Source organism: Rhincodon typus, chromosome 23 (genome assembly GCF_021869965.1).
Source record: "Rhincodon typus isolate 14 chromosome 23, sRhiTyp1.1, whole genome shotgun sequence".
Taxonomy (NCBI): domain Eukaryota; kingdom Metazoa; phylum Chordata; class Chondrichthyes; order Orectolobiformes; family Rhincodontidae; genus Rhincodon; species Rhincodon typus.
In genome coordinates, this window is record NC_063354.1 from 10439362 (window position 1) to 10456094 (window position 16733).

Consider the following 16733-nt stretch of genomic DNA (forward strand, 5'->3'; position numbering starts at 1 on the left):
TGCTTGGCCTGCTGTGTTCATTCAGCTCTACACCTTGTTATTTCAGATTCTCCAGCATCTGCAGTTCCTACTATCTTTGTAGATCTTGCCTTGATTTCACAAAATTTCAAAATTATCTGCCACATGCACTAAAGATATTTAATTCAATCATGCTGTTTAGTTACAATTCTCTTTTCTTCCTAGTTTGGGACAGTCTCACTCAATCCTGATTCACACAATAAAGAAAATCAGCCAGCGTCATGACCACCAGGCATAACCACAATGTGATCAATGAGCTGCAGGTTATGGGTGGCACGGTGGCTCAGTGGTTAGCACTGCTGCCTCACAGCACCAGGAACCTGAGTTTGATTCCACCCTTGGGTGACTGTCTGTGTGGAGTTTGCACATTCTCCCTATGTCTGAGTGGGTTTCATCCGGGTGCTCTGGTTTCCTCCCACAGTCCAAAGATGTGCAAGCTAGGTGGATTGGTTATGATAAATTGCCCATAGTGTTTCAGGGATGAGTAGATTAGGTGGGTTATAGGGGGATGGGTCTGGGGAAATGCTCTGAGGGTTGGTGTGGACTCGTTGGGTCGAAGGGCCTGTTTCCACACCATAGGCATTCTGTTCTATTCTATAGCACTTGCAGCCTTCTTTTAAGCTGTAATGGTTCAAGTCAAAGTCAGACTTTCTTTCAAATAGGTTAATGGTTATTTTATTACAATTTGTCACTGAGGGTTCTTTAGGGATAAAAGAGATTAAGTCATTGGCAAGAAATTATAGATACCCAGATTAAAATAATTAGAGATATGAGGAAAGAATATAAGAAAGAAGCCCCAATTTCTCTCTAAGATATACCATTAAGGCCTGTTGTTTGAGATCTTCATTGGTAAAGCAAAGAGGTCAACATTGAAATCTGATCCAGCAGCTGAGATGTCTTCTATAGTTGAATCTTTGGTGTTTTCCTGTACAGGCAGGTTCCTCAGAAATTGGAAGGGAGAGAAGGTTTACTCATTCCTTATCAGTTCTGTGTTTTCAACACGTTCAGCTTGACTTTCCTTCAATAGAGCAGTATTTGGTTTCTTATTCAGAGATAGCAAGAACTGCAGATGCTGGAGTCAGCGATAACACAGTATGGAGCTGGAGAAGCACAGCAGGCCAGGCAGCATTACCTTTTTCCCTCGGTCACACCTCCCCTCAGTGTGTGGTTTGTAAAAGCCACCTTCTTGGATACGTGCCGCCTAAGATAACTGTAAGTTTATAGTTTCGTCTTGAAAACGTGTGTGTTCCAGACTGATATATCATCTTTCCAACTAAGATGGATGATTAAATCATTTTTGAGCTAAACCCAAACATTGTCTTTTAGCTGTGACAACCAGCTTTTCACATGTCGTGCCTATTAATTCAAATAGCTTCCACTTGTGCCTGTTGGGGCATTAGACACCATTTTTCACCTTTCAAGGATCCATTGCATTGCCCAGGGCTATATGTGTTCTAAAAGTCTCCCAGTTGTAATTCCCGACTAAGATACCGTTCAATAGGGTTTGAAACAGCCCACTGCAGCAAACATGACCTCATATGGTTGAAGAGACCTCTTAAAATTAATTTCCATTTTTTTTAACTTAATGTATGGATTTTTAAAGCAAATATGTTCCTTCCCTAAAGTTTTTCTGAGAAATCTATAATACTAGATGGCAGGTTTGGAACAGTCAGGAGAGGTGCTGGAACAAGGCACAGTACTTAATTCAAATATATCTCAGACACTGAAATCCCTGGAGTACGTCAGTAAAATTTGTGTCTTCACTATTTTGTCAGATTTATAAGCCGTATTTATGGTTCCATTTTTGGTGAGATTTTTGGTACATTGTCCCTTGTCTTAAGTTTACTGAGTTTTTAATATTTCTTAACTGAGCCACTAACTGGCAGCTTACAATTATCTTTTTCTTTTCAGTTATGCAGAAAGTGTTTGTCATTTTGCTCCCTCTCAGTCTGGTTCTTCTGGTGCTTGGAGGTATCTGTGGGCTGGTCAGCTCTTTGGCTAATGGTCTCTACATGCTGCTGTTCACTGGTTCATACTTCCTACTTGGAGGTAAGCCTGATTGATGTCCCTGTTACAGACTGAAAAAAAAATTCTCTATTTGCATAGTTTTGGGGCTCATTCATTTTCTTTGGGTAATACAAATGATTGCATAGTAATTCAAAAATTGCTAATCCATTTGAGATACAGGAGTGAAATATTTCCCTTTAGGGACAGTAGGAGCTGACAGTATCAGATATAGTTCAGCAACATGTTCTGTTCTGCCCCATTTTCTGATGGACTCTAATGAACCTAATGAGCAGCCAGGATTGCAGAGCTATACTTGCCTGAGTTCTACTGTCTGAAGTAAGTAGAATCAAAACAAATCAAGAAATTCAAGACTTATGCTTCAGAATAAGTGATATTAAAAGCAGTGATATCCAAAAGGTTCCAACAATTACATTTTCTGTGACATTTCCTAAATGACCAATGCTGACACCTTGTGATATTTGGCACCTCTTTCAGTGTGTGGTATTTAAGATTGTTTGAGGTACTTCCCTGTCACCAAAGCCCTTTTTGTCTTTGCTTTGTCTTGGACCTATCTAGTGATTAGTGGTAGATAACACTCAACTTTGCGTATCTACAGAAAAAACACCGTTCTTAGATAACGAGCAGGTCTATTGCATGATAGAAACCCATGACCTCATGACCAGGAGCAGGGACTGAAATCAGTGGACCCAGGAGCTGTTTCTCCCCCAGGGCCCCCAGTTCTTCCCTACCCCGACCCAAACACAGAGGCCCCTATAGCCCCTGTTATTTGATCTTGATGCATCAACCAAACCCCACCCCCCACCCAAGGGCTGGTAGGAATTGAACCAAGGTCATGCAAGCAAAGGACAATGAAAAGCTGGAATCTCTTAGGATTCAAATCAAAAGACCCTCTGTCTCACTGAAGTATTTGGCCAGCTATGCTATCCAGCATTCAATATAGAAAAAGAAACAGAAAATAATTATTTTCATTACTTACTTCTGTTTTAACCTGTCACAAAATTCATAATTTTCAGCTCTGGATTTGGAATTTGATGAAGCACTATACACAGTTCCTCATATATATCTTTTGTCATTTACTTACACGCAATGTATTATTTCTTAGCTTACAATAACCACTGTAGAGTCAGAATAGACATGTGCAGCAGTTGAATTATGGAGTTGCAATAAATCCCTGCAACTCACCTTTATATCACATTCAAATTTGAGTAACTATGTTTTATCATAGCAAGTTTAACAGAGAAAAGCCATACAAACACAAGGATGTATGAAGAAAAGATATATTCTTATTAATCTAAATTCCGCTCCAGGCAGAAAGTTTAACATTTCTTTCCCGGCACAAAATCAATTCTCTCCCCATTTCTACTCAATCTAGAATTGCTTCAGTACTTTTTAAAATACCCAGATGTTCTTTACTTCACCATGTGATAGGAATTATAAGGAGTTATTTTGTTTGTAGTTTCTTCAGCTCATTTGTAAAGACTGAGGAGGTGTCAGATCCCTGCTCTGTATTGATTCAGTCAGCCTAAGCCAGGGTAGTGATATTGCATTCAATATCAAGATTTCTGGAAGAAAATAAACTGGAATTCCAGACGTAACTACTGCTTATAGATTCTTGTTACAAAGTAAGCATGTGGGCATCAGATTGGAATAATTTGTAGATTGTATGTTGGCTCCAATAATCACCCAATCTACTGATGCTCGCTGCCAAAAGTCAGATGTGAATAATGAGCCAGTCACTGCTGAGTGAAAGCTGCTGATGCACAAAGCCAAATCATTGCCTTTAAGAGCAGCTGAGAAAAGGGGAGAAAAGTATAAAGGCCCAATAATTCTTTCTAGGGTTATAAATCCACATGCGAAATAAAATTTTTCTTCCTCCATTTGAGTTATCTTTTCTTTCCTTTGTTAATCTATCTCAATTGCGTAAATTTCAGTGATCAAAGTCAACACTGTACTCACAGTTATTTATGAATGTAAGGATGGAGAGTGAGAGGTGGCAATGTATAATTCTGCTTCAGTCGAGATCAAATGCTATAAGTGGAGCTCAAAGATATTCAAAGCGGATATCACCATTGCTACTTTAAGCTCATGCCCTCTTAATAATGCGTTCAAGCTGTTATGATCTCCGTAGCATCTGATAATTTTTATTAGAAATTTGATCTTTAACAACTGAAAGAATTAAATACCAAAATTTCATGTTTTAAAACTTTTACTGTAACATATGAATTAAAAACACTATTCATTTAACAGTATTTTCTCTTCAGAGGCAATTTATACTTTAACCCATAGAAGAGAGATGACTATTTAATTTTTCACATGACCACAAATCTTCCATTACCCTTATATGTTACATTGCCCCTAAGTGCACACTTTGTCCTCCAGGAGCAAGTCAAAATTATTTTTAGCTCCCAAAAGCTTGTTTCCTTTCTAGTTTTCAACTGGATAATGGAGGAATGCGCTGTCCTTCTCTAGTGCCACTACATTGTGGGTACAAAATAAAGTTTTACTCAGTTCCTGATTTGACCTATTATAATCTTTCTGCATCATATGAAATGAAAGCATCCATCAACCAGGTGTCTTTAATGAATACAAAATTATTGATTAATTGTGAAACAAAATTTATTCAATGAAGACTCAAAGTGGTTAAAATGTTTATTGTGGAATATGAAAGTATACACATCTACCTCTCTAAATAATCGAAAACACTCTCTCACTCTCACACACACACACACACACACCTCTGCAGAAAATCTACACAAAATGCTGGTTAGGCCACAGCTATTGTTTGTGGTTCTGGTCATCCCATTATGGGAAAGAAGTGATTGCACTAGAGATGGTGCAGAGGAGATTTACCAGGATGCTACTTGGATAAGAAGATCTGAGCTATGAGGAAAGATCGATTAAGCTGCGTTGTTTTCCTTGGACCAGTGAAGGTAGGGAGGGGACCAGATGGAGGTGTATAAGATTATACGAGACATTTATAGGATGGATAGGAAGGCACTTTTTCCATTAATTGAGAGGTCAATAACCAGGGGGCATAGATTTAATTTAAGAAATAGAAGGCTGAGAGGGTGTTGAGGAGAAAGTTTTTCACCCAGATGATGATGGGAGTCGAGAACTCACTGCCTAAAATGGTGGCTGAGTCAGAAATTCTCACAACATTTAAGCAGTATTTGGATATTCATTTGCATTGTATTACCTTCCAAGGCTATAGGCCACAAGTTGCAAATCAGGATCAGTATCGTCAGATCTTTGATGTCTGGTGCAGTCATAATGGGCTGAATGGCCTCTTCTCTGGTGAAATTCTATTTGGGGTAAGAAAAAACATGTTGGCCAGTAAGTCTTAATATGTGAGGTGAAAACATCTAAGGTACAGAATGAGCAGACAGCTGTGGTCTTATATTCTAGCACACAAGGATGGATGTCACCTCTAGAGTCATAGAGTTATACAGCACAGAAACAGACCCTTCGGTCCAACTGTCCATGCCAATCAGACATCCTAAATTAATCTAGTCCTTTTTGCCAGCATTTGTCCCATACCCCTCTAAACCATTCCCATTCATGTACCCATCCAGATGACTTTTAAATGTTTTAATTGTACCAGCCTGCGCCACTTCCTCTGGCAGCTCATTCCATACACGTACCACCCTCTGCATGAAAATGTTGTCTCTTAGATCCCTTTTAAATCTTTCCCCTCTCACCTTAAACCTATGCCCTCTAGTTTTGGACTCCCCAACCCAGGGAAAAAGACCTCGGCTATTCACTCTATCCATGCGCCTCGTGATTTTATAAACCTCTATAAGGTCATCCCTCAGCCACTGACGCTCCAGGGAAAATAACCCCAGCCTATTCAGCCTCTCCCTATAGCTCAAACCCTCCATCCCTGGCAAGATCCTTGTAAATCTTTTCTGCACCCTTTCAAGTTTCACAACATCTTGCCTTTAGCAGGGAGATCAGAATTGAACACAGTATTCCAAAAGTGGCCTAACCAATGACCTATACAGCTGCAACATGACCTCCCAACTCCCACATTCAATGCACTGACCAATAAAGGCAAGTGTACTAAACGCTTTCTTCACTGCCCTGTCTACCTTCAAGGAACTATGAACCTACAGTCCAAGGTCTCTTTGTTTGGTAAACGTAAGCGGATGATTCTGGGATCTTTACCAATGCAGCTTGCTCAGGAAATGCAATATTAAGCAATTTTCCAGATGTTCTCCAAGAGGACAATCAGAGTTCAGACAGGACTAGGACTCCAGGTATCACACCGGACCTCCAACATGAGGTTTCAGAAACAAGCTGGGTTTGGAGGTTCTTTTCCTTCCCTATGCTGGCCGCCAATTGAAAAATCCAAGTAATCACCAAAGCAGAAATTGCAGCCTGGCAGTTATAAATCCAGGGGGCTCTGCAGTAAATAGGCAACTACTGCAAAACATGTGATTACCAAGAAATGTTCAATTGCTCTTTAATTGACCTCTTTAAAAAAAAAACCCATTCAGGTATCCACAACCCTTCAAACTCAAGTCCTTGGAAATTATTAAATATGAAATGTCTTTATGACACTTCTAATTCCAAAAGTGGCTTTAGCCATGACCTCCTTTCTCTAGCTCCATGCTTGGCAAATCTTCCTCCTCCTCTAAATCTGCACAGCTCACTCTTCAATCTGAGCACACAATCCTACTGCGTGCTGTGTGGTGAACGATGGAGTTAACAATTTCTATCCCTTGCTCTCTACTTCTAAGATGGATGCAAACCATACAAGGCAAAACTGCAAAACGATTAGTTGATTGTGACATTCAGGCATTTATAGAGAAGACTGTAGCCAAATCTCAAAAATGACTACCTATATCTTCCCCAGCCCAGTGGGAACCAGATTAATTTGTATCCAGGTAGAAATGCTGATGAGTTATTCCTAGTTTCCTTTTATCCATGCAATAAATGGATAGTTTACAGCACACTGTGCAGAACTCAATGTCTACAATAATTTTCTGGGATTTTTGGAGACTCAGAGACTGCAGTCATTATTTCCGAGCATAAAAGCCTTTTATTTTCCTCTCAGAAAATTAATTTAAGTCTTCCTTTGATCTCGAACAATGAAACTACTCAGTCAGACAGGCTGCAAAACAATTACCTTGACATCTTCATTTACCTTAACTTTAAAGCACAGTCTTTAGATATGATATAAGAATTGAATAAACCTCATAATTGGAACAAGTAAACATGCAGGTCAGCAGTGCTTGTGCAAAACAAGACTGCATTTTGAAGATACAAAGCTGAAGGAACTATTTGATGATGGGAAAACAAAACAAAAAGAAAGAAAGATTCTGAAAAAGGAAGGGGAAATAGGAATAAGAAGAAAGTCAGGCTTCAGGCAGTGTGATATAAGTATTTCTGTGAAAGAAATCAGCAAAGGAAGAACATAACTTCAGAATGTCCAACAGATCTCACCTTCAACAAAGTGCTGAATTATCTTATTATAAATCAGAACAGTCGCCAAATGTTATCAGTGCCTTGTCTCTAACCATGTATACAGTACTTGGGACCTTGCTGGACACAGAATGATTGTCCTGTATTATAACCACAATTACGTATTATAACACTTATTTTCGGGAAACATTTTGGGACACAAATAGTTAGCTAGTGGAAATGTGAGAGACAGTTGAATCATATGGCTTATGGTGAAATATAAACCCTTTCTCAGGAATTTAAGATATTTTGCCAAATGTCTGAGATGAATGTTCCGATTGTTGAGAGAATGAGGGCTTTGAAGATGAATCCCTCAATGCCAGCTGTTCCTTTTCTTTATTATTAATTCTCAGTAGATGATAAAAATTAAGTTACTGCCTGTCTGAACAGTGTTATTAAGGCAGTCTTGGAACAGCAATTATGTTTTTCCCACTGGTGAGACATAATGATCTACAAGGAGCATGAGCAGTGTCTTTAAATGTCATTGGTATTAATCAATTTAACAAGGTATTTGTATTGACGTGACTTTGTAATTTGACAACGCACAAAATTATTTCTGTTTTTTAACTACAGCTGCTTCTCTACATTGTAATAACAGAAAAGTTTACCAGTCCACTTTCTGCAGGCTTCAGTCAGAGGCTATTATGAACTGCCATGCAGTGTACATATGAACTGTTGGCCAACTCAGCCCATATCTAGTCCAGTGTCAGGGTGTTCGAATGTCAATCATGGATGAAACCTGTACTCAATGAAAGATTGTGCACAAAGCTGGACAACTGTCATGAGTGGCACTACTCATTATTCTACTGCAGCGGGACAGTGGTTCTCCATGGCTGTGTTTGTATTGTCTTATTGTGTCGCGAATAAGCATTGTATCCTGTTACCTTCCCACCAGATTTATCAGTGTTGTGTGTGCATTTTACAAACACACACACAGTCACAAATATAGTTCTTGATGCATTACTTTGACATCACTCACAACCTCAGAATATCCTAAAGCGCTTCACAACAAAATAGATGTTTCTGATATGTAGTCACAATTATAATCTCAGAAACTCACAAGATCCTACAAACAGCAATGAGATAAATGATGAGATGAGTGATTATTTTAAAGGTATTCATTGATGGTTGCTCAGGACACTGGCAAGAATTTTCCAAGGGTCGGTGTGGACTTGTTGGGCTGAAGGGCTTGTTTCCACACTGTAGGGATTCTATGAGTAATACCCTTGATGTTCTTTCACTTCACCTGAGGGGATGATGGAACCTTGCTTACCTGAAATATGGCAACTCTGACGGCGCTGCCCCTGGGGACAAGATTGTATCTCTGGTGAGGCTAGAAATTACATCCTGCTGTCTCATGAGGCAAAGGGTTTATCCATGTTGCAAGAGTGACATCTACACAAGCTGGGAAAGGTGGGTGGAGGCTGGGTAGAAAGGGATACATTGATCGGTGTGAAAGTTTTCGAATGAAAAGTTGCTTGAAAAGATGAGTCTTGACGCTGATCTTAGTAAGGTGGAGAGTGAAAGTTAATCAGGAGGTATTTACAGTGCAATTTGCAGATGATGGTTGATGAAATGAAGAAAGGTACAAGTGCATAGAAGCCAGGAATTGAACTGAAACCATGGTGGGATTTGAAATTAAGGAATGAGGATTTTGAATTCAATATTTTATGCAATCCCAGCACAGATTAGAGTGCTAGGTAATCAGAACCAAGTGCAGGGTTGGATATAAGTAACTGAGCTTTGGAACAAGTTGGCGTTTATGAATAGTGAGGAAGGGAAGCCAAAAGGAACATTTGAGAAACTGAGGGAGAGAAGTATGGATAGTGGCTTCAGTGACACTGAGGCCGAGAGAGCAATGGAGGCAGACAGTACCAGATAGAATGAAACTCTGGGTTGAAATGGACACCGAGATTTCTGTAAGTCAGTTCATCTTTAATGAGTAAGAAAGAAGGAAATTGAAATCAGTGGCAGGACATCAGAGTTTATGGTTATGTTTGGAAGCAGTCACTTGATTCCTTTCACTGTGCATTTGCAGGGAATTTTGAGTCTGATTAAAAACAAAAATTAGCAATAAATTATAAGACTGAGGTGATTTAGAAGTTGACTCTTTCGGCAAGGGAACAGAGACTAACCCTTTTATCCCCACTGACCCCTAAATCATCTCTCTGCAGGCTGACTCACAGACATACAGTCTCACATACAAGTCAATAGGACAATTTCTGAAGAAGGGTCCAGACCTGAAACATCAGCTTTCCTGCTCCTCTGACGCTGCTTGGCCTGCTGTGGTCCTCCAGTTCTACACCTTGTTATCTCAGACTCCAGCATCGGCAGTTCCTACTATCTCTTATTTGCACAGAATTGGGAAGAAGAGTTGGTAATTGGCGAACCTATTCCATATTTTAAGGGATTGTCCTTTATTTTAACTGTTTGTCCTATTGACTTGTATTTCTAGGACAGCCAATGGGAGGCTACGTCTGGGAGACTCGTTTGGGTGGTTTGATTGAGACTGTATGTCTGTGACTCAGCCTGCAGAGAGATGATAATGTTATGACTCCATGAGATACATTTTCAATTTTGGTTGCTTTAAACTTACCTTCAAACTCTCTGCTGTTAGCATCACCAGATATGTCCCTTTGGCCACCATTCTTGAGGTCAGTAACAATCTCCCCCACACCAACCCAGAGTCCCACAGTCAAAGTATCCATTTGTTTATTTTGTAAGGGTTTTATAGGTGGAAATTTGCATGTTTTTCATTCCTGATCTTTTCTTCCTTTGTTTAACCAGATATTAGATCAAATGTGTATCCTAATGATAAAAAATATCGACGATTGATCTTTAAGTTCTATTGGCCAATTTAATACCTGGTACATTCATGTTATGATCCCAGCTGATGGTAATATTGGAAAAGTCAGATTCCACAGTGAAACCTAGCATAATACACCAGAATTTTATTTTTGCAGTTTGGTCACAGTGATAGTCGGTTATTGAACATATTCACAGGATGCTGCCAATGTACTTTTGACAGAAGAACACAAGTATATTAAATGAAATAAAAGTTGAAAAAGCTACGCAAAAGACAATTTTAGAAAAACATTACTTTAAATAACAGAAAAGAAGGATTCAACTGCTTTTCCCCTAGCAATATCCTTCACAGACACTCACTTAAACATTTCTTAATCGACTGGCAAGGTCATAAACATTCCCTTTTAGCAAATTTCTGTACATTCATCCGACGTGATTCTATGTATAGAATCTCCACAGTGTGGAAACAGGCCATTTGGCCCAACAAGTCCACACCACCCCTTCAAAGTGTATCCCACCTAGACCCATCCCTCTACATTATCCCTGTAACCCTGCAGTTCCCACGGCTAATGCACCTAACCCATACATCCCTGAACACGATGGGTAATTTAGTATGGCCAATGCACCTAACATGCACATCTTCAGAATCTCTTGTTTCTCTTGTTATTGTCACTCCCGAAGTTACACAAACACAGGCTAACTCACTATAATGTTTACCTACTGATCTTAAAAAAAATGCTTACAGGTTTTTCCAGGCCTGTCTACTTTGATTGCTGAAACAGCATAAACTATCTTAACAGCTCTGATGTCCTGGAGACTGCCAAGGTAGATTGCCTTTCTTTTGATATGAATTTGGCCTGCTTCTGACCTCTGACAGCTCCCTCTTGTAAAAGCTCAACTGAGTAAAGTCTTCAGAAATGTTTCACTAGATAGCGCATCTAGTCACTTAATTTAAACCACATGATTTTTTAGAAATACTTTAGAAAGGTTGTTTTGACCCAGCGTTTAAAACAAATGAGTTTCTGAGCCTTAAAAATAAGTCAGCTTCAAAGAACTGAAAACTAAAAACTCATTTAACTCTGTGTTATAACTCAACTTCCCGAATAATATGATATAAACCTTCATCAGAATGAACTGGGATGTTTTTAAAAACAGACTTAAAACACTGACTTAAAATTGGAATGGGAATCACTTGATGCATGTAAATTAGTCAGTCTCATGAAACCAATGTGGCTTAATGCCAATTTGAACTGAAACTAACACTTCCCCCAAACTCAGCACAATTGGTCAGCACCCTCCTTCCCCATGAGGGGAGTGAAAAGACCCTTATCTCCTATTTTAACATCCATCAGGGTGAGAATCATGAGATGTTAGAGATGGAATCTTGCCTACAATTATCAAGCCTGAAAACAAAAACTTGAGCAGACAGGGGTTATACAACCAACTGTTCTACCAAGGAGCTTCTTTGATAGAGCAGGGGAAATAGATTTTAGACTGAAAACTGAACATAGACTGCCACTCAAGAAGTAAAATGGCCAGTTACAACACCGACTAGAAGGAAACATCAGGAAATTGGAAATTTAACAGATCAATGCAGTAATTACTACTTATGCCTGATGCCTCACTCACACCCAAATAGTCCAGAACTGTAGCTTATTTTGTTCTCCTTTGTACTGGACATTATCCCTTTTTACTTTGAGCACCAAGTATCCGCACAAAGTCATATGCTGAATGGTGCATTTATATTCATTTTTCTCAGGGTAAGCAGGTAATAAGTTTGTTCCTTTTCAACTAGTGATTGACTCCTTACTGCTAACAGAAAGATTAGTGAACACCTATTAATTAGAGAGTGGTACAGCTACTATGAACATGAACCTGGATTATTCCTGGCTCCTGCTCCCTCTCCGACTCTCTGAAAGGTTGCCTTGGGAAGCAGCCAATTAAAAGGTTTCCTCTGGTTACTGTCCAATTAAAGATGCCAGGCAAGGCCTTGAAAGTTCACCATCAGAGGTGGGATTGGAGAGCACCCCTAGATGGAGGAGCGTCTGAAGGGGTAATAAATTACTGGTGCCACAGCTGTAAGGCTACTACCTCTGGTGGAGAAAGACCTCCACAGGACGCCAGGTGGCCACATTGGTGACCTGCTGATGGCTGTGGCTCCAGTTTAAACAAGTAGGCCTCCTGGTTTGTCACTGGCAAGCTGTCTCCTGGCAATCACCAGGCTCAACACTCCAAGAGGGGGTGCCAGTCACTGTCAGGAAGATTCTGGTGGTGCTCTAAACCCTCACACCAATATTTCACAATACAGATTTGCTACCTGCTACTGCTTCTGGGAAGATTGTATTTCTCTGAAATTTCTTCCAGTTCCCCTATGGCTCCCACCCTGATGGGACCAGGAATATTTCAGTCCAAGATTCACCTGCTTCGTGTGCGCCACTGCCTACTGGGACTTTAGTCATCCTTCTAAAAGCGAGTCAAATTGTGTGGACACCTTTAAAAAAAACATTTCTCAGAGCACTGCCAACTGTATGTACAATAATCTGTGCTGTGACTAAGAACACTAGAGAAATTGATGGATATTTCAGGGCCAGAACAAAGCAATTAATAATGGCGCTTTTGTACCAGGCGGTGAGGTAATCTCTTGTGATTGACTGTTTTACCCAGGGAGCGATAAATTAACAATTTGGCTGAATCCTCAGCATCTTTCACTAATTGTCTGTCATTTCATTCAACAAATTTACTCAAGACGATGCAGGCCTTGATAATTTGCTTAATCTTTTGTTTTTACCCTGTTAAAAGAAACTTTACTTTTTTTAAAAAAGATGCCTGGCTAAGCAGTTTAGAGCATCAGCAATCTGATGGAATGAAAGCTCCAGAATTCTACCAGGGTACCAGAGGCGATTGTTCCTTATGACACTTTGTCTAATCACTACTGTTGAAAGGGCTGTGATTTGTGAAGCCAACCAGGCATTTTTATTTGGTACTGCAAATGCCCTCAGGATCGAACCGTGTGAGTAACTGAAATCTTTCGTAAGCTCGGGGTATCAAAAGGCACAGAACAGCCAATGAAGTACTGTTGCAGTGTTGCTACTGTCAGAACGTAAGAGAGGTTGTATATGATGTGTGTCACTCCATGTTGGTGAACTGTAAGTTCTTATAAGAGTTCCAGGATTAATGGGCTGAAGATTTGAAGCTGGCTGTGCTGAATAAGGTGTTGTTCATAGGAGCTCTGTTTCCATCTACTCTGTCAGCTGTGGGCATCATGTCTTGGAATCTCCTCCATGGAGGCACCTTGGATGTTAGAGCTGACAATCTTCCCATTCCTGCCAATGTTAAGTTCCTGTCAATATCTAGTTCTTCCACTGTCCTTTTGATCACATTAAAGCATACCGGATGTAAAGTATGCAAACTCAATGAAAACCATCATGACCTAATAAAAACAACCAAACTCATCATATGGATGGATTTTCCCTGCCCTCCCTAACGCCTGGTTTGGTTAGGAAAAGGAAGGATTCCTTTGAAGAGGGGACTCCACTGGGGGTCTCTGCCATCAAGGGTAGAAAGTTACACCAGGGCATTTCTGAACAGTGGACAAAGGTGAGGAAGCGGAGAGTGTGCAGCAGCCCATAGAGGAAATGCTTCCGTGCTCCCCATGAGGTTTGCTGGAATGGCTCAGGTTGTGGGGCGCTGCATATTGGGGAGGTTCTGGGATGCAGGGTCAATGCCAAATTCCAGGTGGATGGAGTGGTGTCAGTTCACCCAGAAGCTCACCATATTCCTCCATCTTCTGTCCGTTCTCGGAGCTGAGTACTATGGCCATTAGGTTCAGGATGTTGACCAACGCCCTCGCGGCCAATTGCACCAGCGTCTCTGAGTCTGCTCAGCCCAACATCCTGAGATCTGTCCTCTTCTAGGCAGGGGAAACCCCTCCTGATGGAGGAACCTGTTCCTGAACAGTGGCTCCCTTATGACAACCGCCACTCCTGCAGCGACAATGTTCTGGCACAAGGTGACTACATCCCAAACCTTGATCCAGATCGAAGACAGGCAATTCCTGGAAGAAGATCTGTGGGCATGTCCGCTCCGTAAACAGGAACTGCATCTCATAATTGAAGCCACACGCCTGACAGAAGAAACATGCCTTCAGGGTACACCACCTCAGAGAAGGCTCAATGTAAAGGTATTGCTGTGGGGTCTGAAAGTCTCTAGCTAAATGCAGAGGCACACCAGTGACTGACCCCACTCCCCAAGTAGGAGGCACAGTACCTCAGCAGGGTGTCAGCATTGCCATTTGCCATGTAATAAACTCAGTTTATTCTCTATGCAAGCCCTAATGGTCACCTTGGGGCGGTGGGGCACTTGGTAAGAGGCATAATGAGAATCTTTGGAGCTACAGGGGCAACAGAATCAGCTCGCACTCCTCACTCTGATGAAGATGAATGGCCCGTTTCCACACTCGGGATTCTATGATGACTGTATGAACATGGCAGCTGCCAGGAATCTTATATAAACTAAAAGGGGTGGCATGGTGACTTAATGGTTAGCACTGCTGCCTCACAGCACCAGGGACCCAGGTTTGATTCCAGCCTCAGGCGACTGTCTGTGTGGAGTTTGCACGTTCTCCCCACATCTGCGTGAGTTTGCTACAGGTGCTCTGGTTTCCTCCCACAGTCCAAAGATGTGCAGTTTAGGTGGATTGGCCATGCTAAATTGCCCATAGTGTGCAGGCTAGGTGGGTTAGCCATGGGAAATGCAGGATTACAGGGATAAGGTAGGGAGTTGGGTCTGGCTGCAATGCTTTTTGAAGGGTTGTTGTGGACTTGATGGGCCAAATGGCCTGCTTCCGCACTGTAGGGATGATATGCTGCATCCTATGTCCCCTCGTATAGATATCACTAGGACCTGCCTCCCCTCTTTCCCCTCTGTAGGCCCTGCCTCCCCTATCCCACTGCGTAGGTAAGGCTGGGCTGTGCCTTCCCTCCATCCCCCCACCTCATGTGAGCCTATGCAGAGTAATAATGTATTAAATTACTAAAATCTATATCAGTAAATGTTAAGTAAAAATAATAAAGTAGGCTAATTAATGAATATGCTTTGATTGCATAATTATAAGTAAGTTAAGCTAACTGTGGAACATCAATCTCTTTAGATTACTCATAAAGTGTGCTGCAGGTTGCTGTCTGCTTCAGTTAGAAACTTTAGTGCTGGCCCTTGGTTCAAGCAGAAGCTATAGAGATAGGCATTCTGCCCCTCTGTATCTGCCCTTCTGTATCTGCCTCTGCAGCAGGTGGAACCTGTAACCGAGGCTCGTGGTCTAGAGGCAGAATTTTTTGATTTCCGAGCTAATGGACAATATTTATCATTTTTTAGCACTACAAACATAATGAATCTTGCCTTACTTGAATAACCAATGGAAAGATTAACGAGTGAAGCTAAAAACGACTGACTTAATTCCTAGGAGATAGCAGTCCTGATGAAGGGTCTATGCCTGAAACATTGACTCTCCTGCTCCCCTGATGCTGCCTGACCTGCTGTGTTCCTCCAGCTCCACACTGTATTAACTTAATTCCTTCTTGACCACCCCAGGTTCGAAATCTGAGAGTACACTATTGTAAAGCTAATGTATTCAACATCTCATTTGCCTTCAGCAGTTCTCCAATAATAGCATTTTTAAACAAGCTGCTTAACACTAATACATCATGGCATGTAACAGTCTAGTTTATGTTCATACCCAGAATAATTGTCCTATTAAGCTTCTCAGTTGATCTACTTCTTCTTGGGTTGTGGCATATTCATTTTGTGTGGGATTTATTGGGATCCTTTTAACATTTGCTGGATAATACAGTTAATTCAGGGTTTTTCCTAATTTAGTCTGTTTAATATCCAATCCTATGTATTTAAATATCATATTCTTTGACTATCCTTTGGTCTTTCTTATTTAAATAATCAATGTAACACCGTAACCAATCCATTGCACACACTCTGAATGTGATATTATCCTAAGCAACCCTGCTTAGAGATGTTAATACACACTGCTGGAGCATGTGGGACTTGAATCTGGGACTTTTGTCTTAGAAGTAATTCACTATCAAAAGGACACACTAAACACTATTGGTGTACATCCATTATTTGGAACCATGCAATTGAATGAACCTTCACCACAGAGCTTGCTACACCATTTGAAAAATGAAAACAGCCATCTTCCTGACTGCGATAACTAGGTGTAGAGCTGGATGAACACAGCAGGCCAAGCAGCATCAGAGGAGCAGGAAAGCTGACGTTTCGGGTCTGGACTTTTTCAGAAGAAGGGCCCAGACCTGAAACGTCAGCTTTCCTACTCCTCAGATACTGCCTGGCCTGCTGTGTTCATCTAGCTCTACACCTTGTAAACCCAAATTCTACTATTTTCCATGGTAGGA

The 16733-nt window shown here is 40.9% G+C and overlaps 1 protein-coding gene across 1 annotated transcript in view; it reads left to right on the forward strand.

The window, feature by feature from the left end:
• tmem235b (transmembrane protein 235b) overlaps nt 1-16733 on the forward strand; it is a 70767-nt gene that overhangs the window by 45404 nt on the left and 8630 nt on the right. Inside the window, exon 2 of the mRNA XM_048610676.1 lies at nt 1930-2067. Within this exon, the coding sequence (XP_048466633.1) occupies nt 1930-2067 (138 nt within the window). The remainder of the gene's footprint in view (nt 1-1929; nt 2068-16733) is intronic.